The 18,973-nt window shown below is 38.8% G+C and overlaps 1 protein-coding gene across 2 annotated transcripts in view; it reads right to left on the bottom strand.

Annotated features, from left to right (window-relative positions):
* The window catches only part of LOC106879934 (uncharacterized), a 46,307-nt gene that overhangs the window by 8,541 nt on the left and 18,793 nt on the right, over positions 1-18,973 (bottom strand). The window contains exons 3-7 of one of the 2 annotated variants that reach the window (XM_089360221.1): positions 17,847-17,992; positions 17,072-17,119; positions 15,717-15,831; positions 11,209-11,694; positions 7,266-8,232 (exon numbers count right to left, since the gene is read on the bottom strand). In XM_089360221.1, the coding sequence (XP_089216347.1) occupies positions 7,280-8,232; positions 11,209-11,694; positions 15,717-15,831; positions 17,072-17,119; positions 17,847-17,992 (1,748 nt within the window). In that variant the 3' untranslated portion in view covers positions 7,266-7,279. Of the gene's footprint in view, positions 1-343; positions 8,233-11,208; positions 11,695-15,716; positions 15,832-17,071; positions 17,120-17,846; positions 17,993-18,973 lie in introns of those variants that run through there. The other variant, XM_089360220.1, reaches the window with a different exon arrangement.

Raw genomic sequence — 18,973 nt, 5'->3', positions numbered from 1 at the left:
TGAGTGTGAATGAGAGTGCAAGTGTGAACGTGAGTGTTCGTAAATACGAGTTCAAATAGGAAAGATGCTGAATTCTCAGAGTAAAATTTGTTTCCTTGTTGTGTGTTGTGTGTTGTTGTTGTTGTTGTATTGTTGAATGTTGTTGTAGTGGTTCTCAAACTGTTTTTTTTTTTTTGTTTTTGCTCACGGCACAATTTTGAGCAAATAAAAATACATTGGTGCACTCTTTGGTCATTGGTTAAAATAAAACGAAATAAATGAATTAATATTAAAAATGAAAAGGAAAAAAAGTACTTTTACATTTTAACCTAGAAATATAAATAATTTAAACTCTAGAGAAAAATAAAAAAAATTTAACGTTTTTTTTTTATTTCTGTTTGTTTTTTTATTCTTTTTGCAAAAATGCTATATGAATGACATAGATTAAAATCACAATCAAAATCAGTTTTAGTGACCAGGTCGCAGTTGGTGTGATGAAAGTTCTGAGAGCAAATAATAAATGTTTAAAGAGAAGTTAACAGTCTTTTTAGTGTTTTTGAGTGGCTAATGTATGTCTTTCATGCTGCAATTGCCTTAGTTTCAAAACAGAGTTTAAAATCAAACTATTTATCAGGCAAGTACATATCCAAAATGAAATCATCATCATCACCATCGTTTAACGTCCGCACAAGAGCTTAGTTCAAACCATACAACTGTTCATCGTCATCTTCAACAACTTGGAAAGGTTCCTAAACTTGGAAAATGGGTGCCTCGTGAATTGTCCGAAAGCAACCGCAAATCCCAAGCTGGCATCTGCTCTTCTCTCCATTCTCACGAACACATTTCACCCTTTTTGGATAGACATGTGACTGGTGACGAAAAATGGATCTTCTATCATCATAAACAGTGGCTTGATAAAAGGGAAAAAGCTCAACCACAACCGAGACGGGAACTTCATGGGAAAAAGGTTCTCTCTGTCTGGTGGGATTGCAAAGTAGTAATTCACTTTGAATTGTTACCACCTGATACAACAATCAATGCCCAAGTCTACTGTCAGCAATTAGAGCATTTGAACCAAGCTTTGTAGAAAAAAAAGACCTGCTTTAGTGAATCAAAAAGGAGTGATGTTTCATCAGGACAATGCATGACCCCACACTGCAAAGATCACATCGCAGAAGATCGAAGAGCTTGGTTGGGAAAAAATTCCTCATCCACCTTATTCTCCCAACCTTGCTCCTTCAGACTACCATTTGTTTCATAGTTTACAAAATCATTTGGGGGACATAACTTTCGCAAGCCAGGAGGAGGTCGAAACTGACATTTCAGAGTTCTTCACTTTGAAACCAAAAGAGTTTTACATTGATGGGATTGAAAAACTTGTAAATAGATGGAAGGAAGTCATAGATAATTAGGGAAAGTACATTGATGATTAAATTTCAGTTAAATATAACATTTGATCACTTGTTTTTTTTGTTCAAACTTCGGGCAGAACTTATGGGATGATCTGATGTGTGTGTGTGTGGGTGTGTGTGTGTGTGTGTGTGTGTGCGTGTGTGTGTGTGTGTGTGTGCGTGCGCGCGCACATGCGTGTGTGTGTGTGTGTGTGTACATACATATAAAAGTTTGTATAAGAAATGTATGTATATATATAAGTATGTATATATACATACAAAAGTATATATAAGAAATAATTAAGATTCATTTGAATAAGGCACTTAAGTTGATGCACCAAGCCAGTCCGGTATTATCCGCGAAGCCCAAAGTATGGTGAATAAAAATCAAATAAGTAACAAAGATGTCAAGGTATTAATGCAATACAAGTGTTTCAGGTGACTCCATTTAATCGAACAATGCAAGCATTGCATCAATTTGAAATACAGCGCCATCCTCAGTTGTAAAATACAAATTTACAACTGTCAGGATATTCTATTACAATTTTTAGCAAATATTTCATCAGAGCTTGAAAAGGAAAGAATTCCCTGCTGCTACTAATGTGGCAGAATAAACTTAAAGAGAAACAGTTACAATTTAGGAATGGCAGTGATGGAAACACAGTGGGTACACAAATAGAAATGCAAACAACAGGATATTAACAACAGACTAAGGATGAATTGAATTAAGCTGGCGTGTGTGGAAGAGAAGCCTTGCGGCAGGGACATAAGAGATGACAGGCATGGAAAGGAATATAGATGTTGCACGGATGGTAGTCGAACCAAGAAAGAAAAGTCAGGCTTGGCAGAACACCGGTCATGTGGAGAGAGAAGAGAGAAGTAGAGGCAGAGGGATAGAAGAATTAGGGAGGGATGAGAAAGAAAGAAGAGTGAAAGGAATGAAGTGTGAAGGGGTTGAAAGAAAGAATGAAAGAATAAGAGTCGTACAAAATTTATACATATATATATATGTGTGTGTGTGTGTGTGTGTGTACTCACATATAAGAGACCAAAGTGTACGTATGCTGCTATAAGTATACAAAAAAAAGAAGACAAAAAATGGGACAAGAAAAAACAAGGATGAGTCATTCGGAGTTTTCTTTCTTCAGTCGAGTTCCAGATTATCTTTGCAGTTTTGGCTAGTTATACTTGAGACTGCTCTGATCTGGCCAGCCTCAAGGAAAATCTAAGCTAAGAGCATTAGATTCCTTGGAAGAAAGCACCAAATGTATATGAAAACAAGGACAGCAAGAATGACAGAGAAATGGTACGCAAATATAATGGGACATTAACAACAGGTGTCTTTCGACTAAGGATGAATTAAATTAAGCTGGCGTGTGTGGAAGAGAAGCCTTATGACAGGGACATAAGAGATGACAGGCATGAGAAGGAATAGAGATGTTGCACGGATGGTAGTCGAACCAAGAAAGAGAGGTCAGGCTTGGCCAAACACCGGTCATGTGGAAGGAGAAGAGAGAAGTAGAGGCAGAGCGATAGAAGAATTAGGGAGGGGGGATAAGAAAGAAAGAAAAAAGAAAAGGGACAGAGTGAAATGAAAGAGGAAGGAAGGTGAGAATGAAGGGAAGGGCAAGAAATGTGAGGGAGTGGGGTGAAAGAAAGAAGAGTGGAAAGAACAAAGTAAGTATGAAGGGGCTGAAAGAAAGAAAGAATGTGTATATATATAAAAAAAAAGAATACAAAAAAAATGGGACAAAAATGCAACAGGCAACAACAAAACATACAGACAGTTAGATGACAAAAAAGGGACAATAAAAAACAAGGACGGGTCATTTGGGGTTTTCTTTCCTCAGTCAATGTATGTATGTATGGATGGATGGATGTATGAATGTATGGATGGATTTATGTATGGATGTATGAATGTATGTATGTACGTATGATGTATGATGTATGTATGCATGTATGGATGTATGTATGGATGGATGGATGGATGTATGTATGTATGTATGGATGGATGGATGGATGATGATGTATGTATGTCATCGTCGTCGTTTAACGTCCGTTTCCATGCTGGCATGGGTTGGACGGTTTGATTGAGGGCTGGCAAGCCAGGAGGCTGCACCCAGGTCCAATCCTATCTGGCAAAGCTCCTACATCTGAATGCCCTTTCTAACGCCAACCACTCTGATATTGCTGTAGGTGCTTTTTACATTCCACTGGCACGAAGGCCAGTCAAGCAGTACTGGCAACGACCACGCTCAAATGGTGCTTTTTACGTGCCACCGGCACAGGACCAGTGAGGCGGCACTGGCATCGACCATGCTCAAATGGTGCTTTTTACGTGCCACTGGTATGGGTGGCAACCAGATGGTACTGTCATCGGCCCCAACAATGACTTCACTTGCTTCAACACGTCTTTGCAAGTGCAGTTTATTGCCCAATGATTGAAGGGTACTCTTAAATGGGCTAGTTATGCTGCACTGGTATAACCATGGGTTATGGTCTCACTTGGCTTGCCAAGTCTTCTCAAGCACAGCATATTTCCAAAGGTCTCTGTCACTTGTCATTCCCTCGGTGAGGCCCAACATTTAAAGGTCGCACTTCACCACCTCATCCCAGGTCTTCCTGAGTCTACCTCTTCTACAGGTATATCTGCAACACCAGTAATGCTTAGATTTACGATTTTACGATATCCATAATGCTTATACTTACAATGCTGCTAACACCTACTCCTACCCCTAGTAGGGGCAACAATCTTAACAAGATTCAATGTTTGAATGATGACAGGTCGGAAGTGAGAACAGGTGAAGCATGTCTCACAAATGAACACAAAAACCTTCTTCTTTTCAGACGCCGAACAACATCTCCCCTCCCCATGCCTCACCCCACATTCCTTTCCCAGTTTTCAAAGTTGGCACTGTAAATGTAGGCACACTGAAAGGTAGGTCTAGTGAGATTATAGAGATGTTTGAATGGAGACATGCTGATGTATGCTGCATACAAGCGGTAAGATGGAGAGGAGCTTCAGCCAGGGAACTGTACTAGATAGCCAGAAGGGAGGCTGGGCGACAGGTATACATAGCCAAGGGAGAAGCAGAAAGAAGAAGCTTGCCAATGTTCAGCAACATGAGGACCAAAGAACTGAAGTATTTCAGATTGTAAGACAATGTGTGAGAGAAAATTGTGATGTCACAAGAGAGAGATGTGTCCGCATGGATGATGGTGCACTTGCTTTTAATGATTCTGCAAAGAAAGAGGCTTGGAGAAGCCATTATGAAAGGCAGCTGAATGTGGAGAATGGATGGGAGGAAGAGAGTCTGCTAAATGTTGACCCAGTAGAGGGACCAGCTATCCGAATAGACAGCACCCTGGTAGATAAAGCAATTAAGGGTATGAAGACAGAGAAAGCTCCTGGCCCATCAGGAATCACTGCTGAGATGCTTAAAATATCTGGTGGTGTGGGTTATGGCCTAGTCACCCATATTATAAACCAGGTAGTTCACAAAGGAAGCATAACCAAAGACTGGCATAACAGCACCATAGTCAACTGTTACAAGGGTAAAGGTGATACTTTAGATAGAAATAACTACAGGGGTATCAAACTGCTGGATCAGGTGATGAAGGTTACAGAGAAGGTCATAGCCCAACTAATTAGGGACAGAGTCTGTTTAGATGAGATGCAATTTGGTTTTGCACCACTGATGCTATATTTCTGGTACAGCAACTGCAGGAGAAATACCTAGCCATAGATAAACTCCTATACTTGGCTTTTGGGGACTTGGAGAAAGCCTTTGATAGGGTCCCCTGATCCCTTATCTGGTGGGCGATGCAGAAACTAGGGATTGACGAATAGTTAATAATGGTTGTACAGGCCCTCTACAGGGATGCTGTTAGTAAGGTTAGGGTTGGCAATGAATATAGTGAAGAATCCAATTCCAGGTAGAAGTAGGGGTCCACCAAGGACCAGCTCTCAGTCCCTTCTTATTCATCATAGTCTTCCAGGCAATAACAGAGGAACTGAAGACAGGTTGCTCCTGGGAGCTCCTCTTTGCTGATGATCTGGCTCTCATAGGAGAATCACTACCAGAACTAGAGAAGAAATTTCAGGTGTGGAAGCAAGGTTTAGAATTGAAGGGCCTTAGAGTCAATGTTGCAAAGACCAAAGTCCTAATAAGGAGGAAGGTGAACACATAACAAATCCCTTCAGGCAGATGGCCCTGCTCATCATCATCATCATCATCATCGTTTAACGTCCGCTTTCCATGCTAGCATGGGTTGGACGATTTGACTGAGGACTGGTGAAACCGGATGGCAACACCAGGCTCCAATCTGATTTGGCAGAGTTTCTACAGCTGGATGCCCTTCCTAACGCCAACCACTCCGAGAGTGTAGTGGGTGCTTTTACATGTCACCCGCATGAAGGCCAGTCAAGCGGTACTGGCAACGGCCATGCTCAAAATGGTGTATTTTATGTGCCACCCGCACAAGAGCCAGTCCAGGGGCGATCTGTAGAAAAGGTGTAGGTAGAAATCCCATAAGATGTACCCAATGTAAACTATGGATGCATAAGAGGTGCAGCAACATCAAAGGAAGGTTAACCAGGAAGGTAGCTTTCGTGTGTGACAGATGCACAGGGGCAATAAACACCACAGATGCTCAGAAAACAGATTCCATCACATGCTAGGGGAAGAAACTAGAAATAGTTGATAGCTTCCGCTACCTAGGTGACCAAGTCTGTAGTGGGGGTGGATGCCCAGAGAGCGTTACCACTAGAATAAGAATAGCCTGGGCAAAGTTCAGACAGCTCCTACCTCTACTGGTGACAAAGGGCTTCTTGCTCAGAGTGAAAGGTAGATTGTACAATGCATGTGTGAGAACTGCCATGCTTCACGACAATGAAACATGGTCCATGACTGCTGAAGACATGTGTAGGCTCGAAAGAAATGAAGCTAGTATGATCCGCTGGATGTGTAATGTCAGTGTGCACATACGACAAAGTTTAAGCACTTTGAGAGAAATGTTGGACATAAGAAGCATCGGATGTGGCATGCAAGAGAGATGACTGTGCTGGTATGGTCATGGTATGGATGGATGTGGAGAGCTGTGTGCAGAAGTGTCACTCCCAAACAGTGGAAGGAAGCCATGATAGAGGGAGACCCTGGAAGACATGGGATGAGGTGGTGAAGCATGACCTTCGAACGTTGGGCCTCACAGAGGCAATGACGAAAGACCGAGACCTCTGGAGATATGCAGTGACTGAGAAGACCCGGCAAATAAAGTGAGATCACAGCTGTAGCCTACACCAGTGTTGCATAACCAGCCCACTTGGAAAAGTTCCTTTGGATTGTCGGGCAACATGCCGTGCTTGAGGAGACCTGTTGAGTCAAGTACATCAGAATCAAAATCAAAATTAAATCAAACCACAATCAAATGGAAATTGTAGTTGTGGTTAAGTGGTTGATGCCATTGCTGTTTGACTGGCTCCTATGCTGGTGGCATGTAATAAGCACCATTCATGCATCGGTTGTTGCCAATGCCACCTGACTGGCTTCTCATGTCAATGGCACGTAAAATGTACCATCCAAACGTGGTCAATGTCAACCCCTTTGTCCTGACTGGCTCCTGTGCCGGTGGCACGTAAAAAGCACCATCTGAATGTGGTCCATGCCAGCCCCTTTGCCCTGTCTGGCTCCTGTGCCTGTGGCATGTAAAAAGCACCCACTACACTCTTGGAGTGGTTGGCATTTGGAAGGGCATCACACTGCAGAAACTGCCAGATCAGATTGGAGCCTGATGCAGCCTCCTGGCTTCCCAGACCCCAGTTAAACCGTCCGACCCATTCCAGCATGGAAAACGGATGTTAAACGATGATGATGATACACACAGATATGAACCCACCTGCCTTGGTTCTTTCAAACACACACTGGATTTGAACCACGACTAGAGGCATATGTTATATCTGTCCAGTTGCTCACACAGTCTGTGACACCTTCAGACAATGAAGGCAAGAGGCTGTGTCTGTTCTTATATTGCTGGTCATTGCGATCATTTAGCATTGCTAGTTCAGAACTGATCTGTGACGTTTCCGAAATGGAGTATATATCATTGGAATAATAGCACTGAGTGGATATGGAATCATCGAAATTCACATCATGAAAGGTGTTCTGTGGTAATTTGGGAATACTAACAGTGCCGTCGGATTCTTCATTTAATGCAGAACGGCAATAGCATTTGTTGTTTAATATGCCACAACGTGGCACCAAGTAACTGTACTTCTGAGTAAACCACATTTCATTTTTTTCAAATTCAACAGCTTTTTGAGCTGCTTGCTGTAGCACCATTGCTGAATTCAAGCTATCAGAAGATCTCAACGTTAATGATTTGAGAACACTGTTAGGTGAAATATGATGGATATAGTAAACCAACTTCTTCAGGTCTCTGGTCAGAACGAAATTTTGAACCGAAGGAAATTCAGTGAGAACATAACTCTCGGACAAGTGTTCCAAGCGGCACGAGATGTATTTTGAATGATATAACTGCAAGAGAGGACATTCTCTAATCATAGTAAGAATTGACATTAGGACATTTTCATTTTGGTTGTCTCGTAACTGTGGATATTCTAAACCATTAGCCCATGCTTCATTCTGGCGCTTAATGCATTCCGAATGTAACAGTAAGACAAAATCACAATCAGCAACTGCCTTGTGTAACCATTCCTTTATCTCTTCCTCAGCAAATATCGGTGGATAAAGAACATGGCACCTGTAGTGTTGCAGGTATGCTGCCATGGCTTTGCCAACGTTGAGATGAGGCTGATGGTCATGAGAATATAGGAACAAAATTTTCTTGTCACTTAAGCTTTCTCCTGAAACAAAAATAAATAAATAATGAATTAAAAGAGAAAAAATATATAAACAAACTAAATAAGACAAATCCTACAAAACGTAAAAAAAAATTTCAAATCATTGAATTTCCTGAAATGTTTCATCGGAGATGTAAATCTTTGTATAGAGGCATATATTATATATTATGCAAGCCCGAAACATATGTGTTAAATGATTTCAGAATATCACTGCTTGATCTGATTTCATTATTACAAATTATATATATTCTTTGCAAAGGCATTCAGCCAGGGTAGGTTGAGCTGGCTCTGACCAATGAGGCCACCGCATCCCTCACAAATGCTGACCACATCTGATGATTGACCGCAGCTGGTGCTGAAATGGATCAAATGACCCACTGTGAGAGCGAGAGCATTGGATAGCATGGACATTGTAGTCGTAGTCATCATTTACTGTTGAGGTATAAAGTTCGTGTTTGGTGTTTCAGACGGAATGCACCATCACATGTTGTCCCCAGTCACTACCATCATCATCACCATCATCATCATCATCATCATTTATTTTCCGCTTTCCATGCTGGCATGGGTTAGACAGTTTGACTGGAACTGGTGAGCCAGAGGGCTGCACCAGGTTTCAGTCTGATTTTGACATGGCTTCTACAGCAATGACCTTCATAATGTCCTTCCTAACGCCAACCACTCCAAGAGTGCAATGGGTGTTTTCAACGTGCCAACAGCACAGGTGCCATTTACATGACACTGGCGATGACTACGATTTCACTTGGCTTAACGAGTCTTCTCAAGCAGAGCATATTGCCAAAGGTCTCAGTTACTTGTCATATATATATACATATATACATATATGTATGTATGTATGTATGTATATGTAACCTCGTGGATATCGTTGGCGATTTTTTCTTCCTCTGTCTTTCTCTTCTTTGGACTTTCCTAAGTGTCCGACGAAGAGCTCCGCTCGAAACGTCATATTCTCTTTCTTTCCTTTCCCAAGCATCTAGTAACACAATCTGTATCACCTCCTCACGTTGTTGTTTTTTTGTTGTTTTTTTGCCGTTTTCCTTTTTTGAACTTATATATATATATATACATATATGTGTGTGTGTGTGTATATGTATATATGTATATATATATATATATATATATATATATATACACATATATGTAGGTATATATATATATATATATATATATAATTTTCCCAGAGGATGTAGCAACCGTTACCAATATAGCATAAGAACTTACCTTATATATATACATATATATATATATATATATATATATATATATATAATCTCAAAAAATTCATTCTCAACATAACTTTGCTCTCCAATAAAAAGTGAAATTGATTTGATGTAACATATTAAAAAAAATATTTAACAAAATAAAAAAAAAATGAAAAGGAAAATAAATTAACATGGGGCAACACAAAAACAAAACAAACAAATCAATGTCTGTTCACTAAACAGTGAAAACGAAAAATTCTAAAACAGCCAATTAAAGTAACACATAACTCCATAATCAAACATCTTAGTCACACCTATTTATTTAGCCTTACTTTGAAACTTATGTTGGTTATATTATATCTTACTTTCTTCTACATTAATATCTGCAGCATCAGTAATGCTTACATCCACAATGCTCATAATGCTTATATTTACAATGCCCCAAACACTTCATATACAATGCTTTCTTACTCCCCCACCCCCCAGTAGAGACAACAACCTTAACAATTCTAACATGTTCGAATGAAGGTAGGTTACAAGTAAGAACAACTATTATGACGTCTGATACCAAACGATCGCGGGGACCTCCTTTTCAGGTGTTGAATAATATCTCTCCTTCCTGTGTTACCTCCCATATCTCTTTCCCAGTTTTCAGAGTTGGCACTGTAAATGTATGCACAATGAAAGGTAAGTTTGTGAGATTGTAGAGATGCTTGAATGGAAACGTGTCGATGTATGTTGCATACAAGAGGTAAGGTGGAGAGGAGCTTCAGTCAGAGTCCTCACAGGCAAAGTACATAGGTATAAACTCTTCTGGGAAGGTAATAGTGATGGAATAGGGGGTGTGGGCATACTTCTTGCAGAGGAATGGATGGATAAGGTCATAGAAGTAGTGAGGGTGTGCGATGGAGTTCTTAAACTCAGGTAAGACTTGCAGAATGGTATAGCTACAATTATCTCTGCCTATGCTCTACAAGCGGGCCTACTAAGTGAACAGAAGGATCACTTTTATGATATTCTTCTGCAGGCTACCTTCATCCCACTGACCACCAATGAAGAGGATTGGCCAGCAAGAACCCTGTGCCAATGCTACGTAAAAGGCCATGTTATGGCACTCATCCAACACACACTGTAAAGTGGTTGGCACCCAGCGGTAGAAACCAACCCAAATCAGACTGGAACCATGTGTAGCTCTCTTGCTAGCCAGCTCTGGTCAAACTGACCAACCCATGGAAAACAGCAATTAAAGGATGATGATGATGATGATGATGATATATATATGTATGTCTATTGATCGAAATTATATTCAGCTTGCCATGTCATATGTGGTAAATTACATTTAATTGTACGTTCCTCATGCAGAAGGTACTTTTGATATGTGTGTGTGCATTGATGATGTATAAACACCCCCAACTAAACTCTAATTGAGCAGACTAATGATTAAAGCATTCCAAACCATTACCATCCTATCCTTTTGCGTGTCGCTGCCCATTTCAGCCTTTGTTACTTAAAACTATGAGATGTGATGTGAGAGAAATCTGGCAACATTTTCGAGCAGGTCAAGTGACCACATATAAATCCTTTGTTAACTTACATATTTATACTTTGTCTGAGTTAGCTCCTATATGTGCAATTGATTTTTTAAAGTGCAGTGTTACAATAAACTAAGGCTAAATCATTTGAATTTGCAGATCTATACAACCCACAGTTTTTGTGAAGCAATACAATGGAATTAGCAGGTGTAAAAATATCAACTTACTTTTTGCTAAATGTATGAAACAAATGAAACTGAAAGCCGTAATTATAGCAGCTAAACTGCCAATAACAGCCCACAAAATAATTTCATTTTTGTTTTTGGTTTCATCCCTCGTAGTTGTGGAGCTCGTTTGAAATATTGAATTATTTGCAGAGGATGAATAGTTTACAGATGTTGAACTTACAAGTGTTGAAATTACAGGTGTTAAACTTATAGGTGTTGAAATTGCAGGTGTTGAAATTGCAGGTGTTGAAATTGCAGGTGTTGAAATTGCAGGTGTTGAACTTACAGGTGTTGAACTTACAGGTGTTGAACTTACAGGTGTTGAACTTACAGGTGTTGAAATTACAGGTGTTGAAATTACAGATGTTGAACTTACAGGTGTTGAAATTACAGGTGTTGAACGTACAAGTGTTGAAATTCTCTTTGCAGTTGTTAAATTTTGCAAATGAGGTTTCCAGGTAGTAGTCTCGTTACATTTAGAATCATCTGGAAGAATAAAAAAGTAAAATCTGTATTTTAAATTTTTTCTGGTATAAATTATTTACCTGGTTATCACGACCGACCACTTCACCTACGTTCACCACTTACTGCATTCTCTTTGTTGCTGTGGTGGTTGCTTGGTTCTGTTGTATACGTGTTGCTGCTGCTGATGGTGTGTGTGTGAGATAATGCCAATTATGATCTTATTTATGCCACATAAGCCATATTTCCAGTTGGTCAAGATTTATAACAATCTTCACATCAAGTCGATGCAACTGTAAGAAATAGATTGTAATGTACATGCTAAGCTGGATACAAATGCTTGATTAAACATTAGAAGCTGTACACATCAGTTCATATCTACCAGATATCCAGGTTGAGCATGGAAACATTAGAAATGACTATGTTAAAAACAAAGGAGTGTGTGAAGCAGACCAGTTTGGCATGCACTAGAAGTTGATGCTCAAACATCTATTTACAACCATCATATCAAGAACATTCTTGAAGGATCTAGAATGATTCATCATTTGAAAACTGGCTGCTGATTGGCTAATAACAAAGCCTTTCATATGAACAGGGTTAGGTAATGTCATGGCTTAAACTCCATAATGTAGAGACACAGTTTCAAATCTTATTATACCTTCTGCCCACATCTCTACCCACATCTGCCACTCACCTTCTACACTGTTATCAACTTACCAACCCACTCACCCTGCCCAGTCCTCTCTACCACTTCTCTTATGTTCACCTTCCTGTAATTTGAGGGTATGCCCAGACACATCTTTACCGCCATCTTCTCTTGTCCAACTGTGATAAACTCTGTATCCCTTTTACAGCAAGACACACGTTGCTTGGTCACATGTTAACCCCTACTGGCATAAAAGCACTTCCCACAATACTACACTCCACCTCATTTGAGGGGAATCTTGTTTTGCGAGTTACATGGTGACACCACTAATGCCACTAGTATGCAATATATATTCCAGTACACCCCATAAACTGATTGGCATTAGGAAGGCTATTCAGCCATAAAAATCATGCCAAAGCATGTTGAAACATCTAACCCATGCTAGCATGTTAAACGGATGTCAAATGATGATGATGATGTCATTGATATATTTCTTTTTCTCAGACTAATCTCTCCATTGTATTCAAAGTTTTGCAAATACAACATTTCCATTGGTTTGCTCCTCAATCATCTTCAGATAATATTCTTAAGCTAAGCTATGGCTGAAACCAGGGTCTGCTATTTTAACCATTATCCTATTTTACCTGATGACAATAGTTAATTGGTTGCTGACCTGGTCATCAACTGTGTGTCGAATTAAAGAGTGGCTAACGCTGGGTCATTTGTTGTTGTGGCGACATCGGCGGTGGTGCTGGTGATTGTCATTGTTGCTGTTGAAAAGTCTGTAAAGAATTGTTGCTGTAGTTAGAGATTTATGGTAGTAAACGCATCACTACACATGTATATATATGAACAGAGACAGACATTAAAAAGCCATTTCATTTCTACTAGTCCGAGAGGATTATTATTCGTGAAAAAGGAAAGAAAACTTTTGAAATTTCCCAAAATATACATTCAGAAAGGATTTTTCAGGTGAGAACTTTCACTGAAAAATTTTCCTACTCTTTGAACAAAGTTTATACTGAAATCATTTTGTGTTTAACTAAAAAAAGCATAACTTTGAAGAAATTGAAAAAGAAAAAAAAATTGCTTGAACTGAAATCTCTTACAAGTTTAATTTAAAAATACATAAATTTTAAGAAATTATTACTCTTACTATGATATTCTACCTTAGAATTAATTATTGCGAATATCAGTGCCCAAAAATAATGAATTACTACCGAAAAAGAGAACTGAAGCAATCATTGCTGAATTTCCAATCTGATTCAACTAATAATGCTAAACAGAAGAGAATTGGAAACGAAGTTTCGCAGCTCAAGGGAGGTCTTGCAAAGACTTTGACACCCTCATTGGATGATGTAGGACAGGTCGACTGCCAACCAGTGCAGCCAGTTCTAGCAAAGTTTGATCCCAAAATTTATGGAAATCAGATACGTGACTTCTTGTCAAGCTGGTATACTGGTCGTTTATGGTTAGAGCATTCTCTTTCACAGAAAGCCTTGTTTTGTTTTGCTTGTCAGCACTTCAATACTCTTGCTCAAGCTGATACATGTTTTATTAAAAATGGATATTCTAATTGGCATCATGCAAAAGAAAAAAAAAAAAAGGTTAAATAAGCACGCAAACTCTGCATCCCGCCAACAGTGTTTATCCACAACAACATCCGAGTCTCCAATCTTGCAAAATGATCAGTTGAGTAAAAACCGTTATTATATCAGTTCCATTGTTGATATTGTTCGTTTTCTCTGTGTGCAAACGAATTACCTTTTCGAGGAAATGAAAATGAAGCTTTTCAGGATCTTTAATCGGAAGATGACACACAGCCTTGTGCTCTTTTTATGAAATTATTCCTGTACACATTAGAGAAAGATTCAAAGCTAATGGAATGTTACAGCACGATTCCAAAGAATGACACTTTGGGAGTACTTATGCATTTGTTGCCATAATCCTTGACATATTGGGTCTGTGTCAGTATATTCTTTCTTTCTTGCCTTTAACCCTTCAGCGCGGAGTATAGGCCACTTATAATTGAATTCCATGTCGCATAATTTCTTGCTTCTGTACTTATACTCTGCCATGAATGTCCCCCTTTCTCTAGTTCCTTTTGCGTTGATCTACGCCATGAGTTCTTAGGCCTACCCCTCTTTCTATATCCATCCGGATTCCACTGTAAAGCACTTTTCGCTACATTTGGTGTGTCCTTTCTAATTGTGCTACCAATCCACTTCCACTTTTTCTTAAATATTTGCTCCCTAATCGAAACTTGATTCGTTCTTTGCCATAGCTCCATATTGCTTATGTGTTCGGGCCATCTGGTTTTAAGTATACTACGCAAGCATCTGTTGATAAATGATTGTATTTGCTTATTTGACTTAACCATTGTTCGCCATGTCTCAGCCCCATACAATAACACCGCTCTTACGTTAGTGTTAAAAATTCTTATTTTGTTCTTTATTGAAATTACACTTGCGCTCCATACTTTTTTTAGCAGGTGGAAAGCGGTCCTTGCCTTACTTATTCTCGTCTTAATATCTTTGTCGGTGTCGCCTGAGAACGTTATCTCACTACCTAAATATGTAAACTCAGCTACATCCTCTAGTTCACCGGTTTCTAGTTTAATACATTCACTGTTTTCTTCATTAACGTGCATAATTTTTGATTTGTCGCGGTTGACTTTCAATCCTAGTTTGGCAGTATATGGTGTATGGAAATGAATGCTTTAATTTTTAAAGAAAATGCTTTATCAGAAGAGAAAGGTAGTGTCCATTGTCCAGGTTCTACATAAACCCATTTCTACTTCTAGGAAGAGATTATCTATATTAGTCTGACCTTTATTCTACCAACATGAGAAGCCCTCCCTGGCATAGCTCTCAGGGCTATTGAGAAGCACAAACTACAACACCGCAACTTTGTGGTGGGAACCAGCTACTTTGATTCCTGAGGTAAAATTACAATGGAAGGTTCTAATTTAAACACAAATATTTTATAACAAAACAGCTTGTATCACCATAACATCAGTTGTAGATTCAGTTGGAGTGGTAACAGGGTATGTGTGATCAACAAAAGTATTGCTATTTCAATTTTCATTGGAATTTTCCTTGAAGACGGCGAACTAACAGAATCATTAGAGTGGAATGTCTCATATGATTTGTTCCAAGAGTCTGGATTCTGGATTTTGTTAGAGGGTTGCAGCAGGAGTACTCATTCTTGTCAGCTGAGTGGAGTGGAGCAACATAAAATGAAATGTCTTATTCAAGAACACAACACATCACCTGGTCCAGCAATCAAAACTACAATTTTAAAATCATGCATCCAACATCTAACCATCAGGTCACATGCCTCCACTGGTTAATCAGGACTGACCCAGGGCTAAACAACAATAACAACAAGGACAACTAACCTGTTTTATTGATGGCTATTTGTTTTATGGTGGCTTTACATAAATGACAGCGTCCTTCTATTTTGTAACACAGACAGGTGTCCTTCACTGAAGGATGAGGATCGAAAGGTTTCACCTGAAATAGTCAGAGAAAGTAAGATTTAAAGGGGGCCGAGGGCCATGAAACGGAGTTTAACCCTTTGGCATTCAGATTATCCTGTCAAATGTAATGCTTATCCATTCACATTGGTTTGAATTAATTATGCATCATCTAGAAGCTTTGAGATTTTAATGATTTGAGTGTTTATTTTTAGAATGACAATGTAGAATGCAAATGAAAGACAGAATCTGGATGGCTTGAACACAAAACCAGTAGAATAACTGGGCTGGTTATGACCAATTTAAACACTTTTAAATGTTGCTTTAACTTGGACAAACAGCCAACTCATCACATTTTTATCAGCTTCTCTTTCCTCTTTCTCTCTCCATCTGGGGTAGTCTTGTTTCTTCTCTGATGCAAGACAGCTTTTTACCGTCCCTCAATACTATACAAGTTCTTCAGTTGGGAAGGTGCATCTTGCAAGTTACTTGGTAACCTCACTGCTGCTGGTGCCACATAAATATCACCAAATACACTCTGTAAAGTGATTGGCATTAAGAAGGGCATCCAGTCATCAAACTGGCATTCCATTGGTTACGATGATGAGCATTCCAGTTAATTCCAGAGTGAAGTAGGTGGGGTATACATGGTTCAGTTGTACTTAGTAAATTTAGATCAGTGATGAGCTAACAGTAGATGTTGTTAATGTCCTATGTGCATGTTGATAATTTGTATTAAGTTCCTTTGATATAAGGTTGGTAAATATTTGCAAGGGGAGGGAGTATAGATTTCCAGTCTTGTCCAAAAAGACTAGCAGGTGTGGTGAACTCCTTATCTTGGATATAATTTTGGATAGGTCCTTCTGAAAAGAATTAGATTTATTAGAGATAATAATGCTTTTTTATCATGCATAGTAAATTTTTTTCCAAAATTAGCTAGTGCAGGGTTTGGGGGTGGATTTCTGTGAGACATTTAGGACAAGATTATGAAAATGTTTTGGACTGGCAAAGGGCAAAAGCACATGTCTCATTTTCATGAAACACCACATTTCACATAAAAGCATCATACATCATGCCCCTTCACACTGTATTCAGCACTCATATCTCACTGTCATGTGCCACACTATCTGCCCTTTCTCTGAGTGAGAAACCCTACGTTGCAAAACAGAGATAACAGTTCCCCCTTAAATATTTCCAGCCCCTCAGCAGCACCCATTATGGCTACTACCTTTAGTATGCAAACATAACTATACAAAAGAGAATACAGATACACTTACGGATATGGTATATTTGCCATTGCAGATATTGTTGAAGACAACTTCCTTCTGTAAGAGATAATATTTCTATTATTATAACAGTTATAATCATATATTTGCTACAAGGGTAACATAATTAGTTGAAAACAATACAATTCAGACTAAAAAACACAGAATTATACAAAGGAAGATATGTGCAAAGAGATGTGCACACACACACACACACACACACACACAAAAAGAACATATATATATATTTATATATTTTCCAAGATACATGGCCCAGTGGTCAGGGTGTTGCATTGATGATTGCATGCTTCTGATTTTGATTCCAAGACAGGACAGTGTATAGTGTTCTTGAGCAAAAATGCTTCAGCTCATTCTGGTCTGCAATCACTTTGACATCTGATGTGTGGGGCACCATCTCCATATATGGGCAATGTCGCTTTGATGGAATTAGAAAGCTGATGTACAGCACAAACATTTGATTACTGTAAACCAAATCATCTAGTGCAGGGGATTCAGCAAAACATCACAGAACCTTCTTCATCTGTCGTTTACATCAGGAGAGTCCATGAAATGTTATGCAACACACCATTGAACATGTAGTTATTCTTGATTCTGGATACTGTGTGATACACACACACACATACATATGAAAGAAATATTAAAATGTTTTCTGTCAAATACGTCAGCATTAAAAGAGCAAAGCCAAATATGTGCCACCAAAATGGTCCTGTGAAAGTGTCTCATGCTCTCTTGTGATACTGTGAAAATAACAGCAGTTAGAACTTACCTCAGCTGTTTTTTTAATATTACGAATACCTCCAATTAACTTCACTTCGTAATACACAAACTTTGTTTCTGGTGGGGCATGTGAAAATCGTACTTTTAGGCTGTGATGATCTTTATCAACATGTGTGCTGATATTAGATTGCCATTCTGAAATGTAAAGAAAATAGGATTAGAGATTTTGTTAGAAACGGAATTCAAGTAAACTAATAAATTAGTTTAGAAACTTCATCATTTTTTTTTTGCATCATTTATCAAAATCTTTAAAGATAAACATTTAAAGGAACGGTATTTTGGCATATATCTTAAGAGCTTAGAATAAATACGTCATATCCCTGTTTCAAAAGAGATGACCGAAAGGATTGGCATATGAGAGGCCATACATGTTTCATTAACATCTACTTTTCCATGCTGGTATGGGCTGGTTTGGATTTGTTAAGGCAGATTTTCTACAGCCAGATACCATTCTAGATACTCTTCCAGATACCATCCCACATTGTGAAATGAAAGCAAGGAGACGGTAAAACACACAAACTTATATGTATATATACATGCTATGGTATATTCTGTTGAGAATGTAGTAGAGAACACTATAAAGCTTGTCCACCTTCAGATTTCACCCTGCGATATCCAATGGTAGTATTATATGTCACATTTGAGTTTGGGCTTCTGTCGTGAGTGATCAGATAAGTGAAAAAAGTTGGAGTCATCAAAAACGAGTACAGTTGAACATTTATTTTCAATCACTACAATTGTTTCTATGCAATGTCGTTCTCCAGTCATGCAAGTACTTGACTATGCAACTGTTTCCCTGCATTATGAGATCTAGTTATGTTTCTTCAGGCAATATGTAAATATTTTCTCTGTAAGTTCGAATTCTCGGCTTCAAGAACATCCATTTTGTCAGTCATGGCCTGAAGTTATTAGTAGCCACTGACTTTGTAAAGGTGTGTTGTTGCTGAATGATTATTGGCAAACTGCTTTGAATGTGCAGATGTAGTGGGATGGTGATTCTGTTACTGTTAAAGTGGTTGCCATTTTAAAGGTATTGGCATTTGATTTCTTTGTACTGTTGATTTGTTGTTCATGGTTGGTTTCACATGTGATTGTCCATAGCTGACCTTTAAGACT

This window comes from Octopus bimaculoides, chromosome 11 (genome assembly GCF_046866305.1).
Source record: "Octopus bimaculoides isolate indiv1 chromosome 11, ASM4686630v1, whole genome shotgun sequence".
In the NCBI taxonomy this organism is placed as follows: Eukaryota; Metazoa; Mollusca; class Cephalopoda; order Octopoda; family Octopodidae; genus Octopus; species Octopus bimaculoides.
The sequence above is the reverse complement of the archived record's forward strand: the minus strand, read 5'-3'. Positions and strand labels throughout refer to the sequence as shown.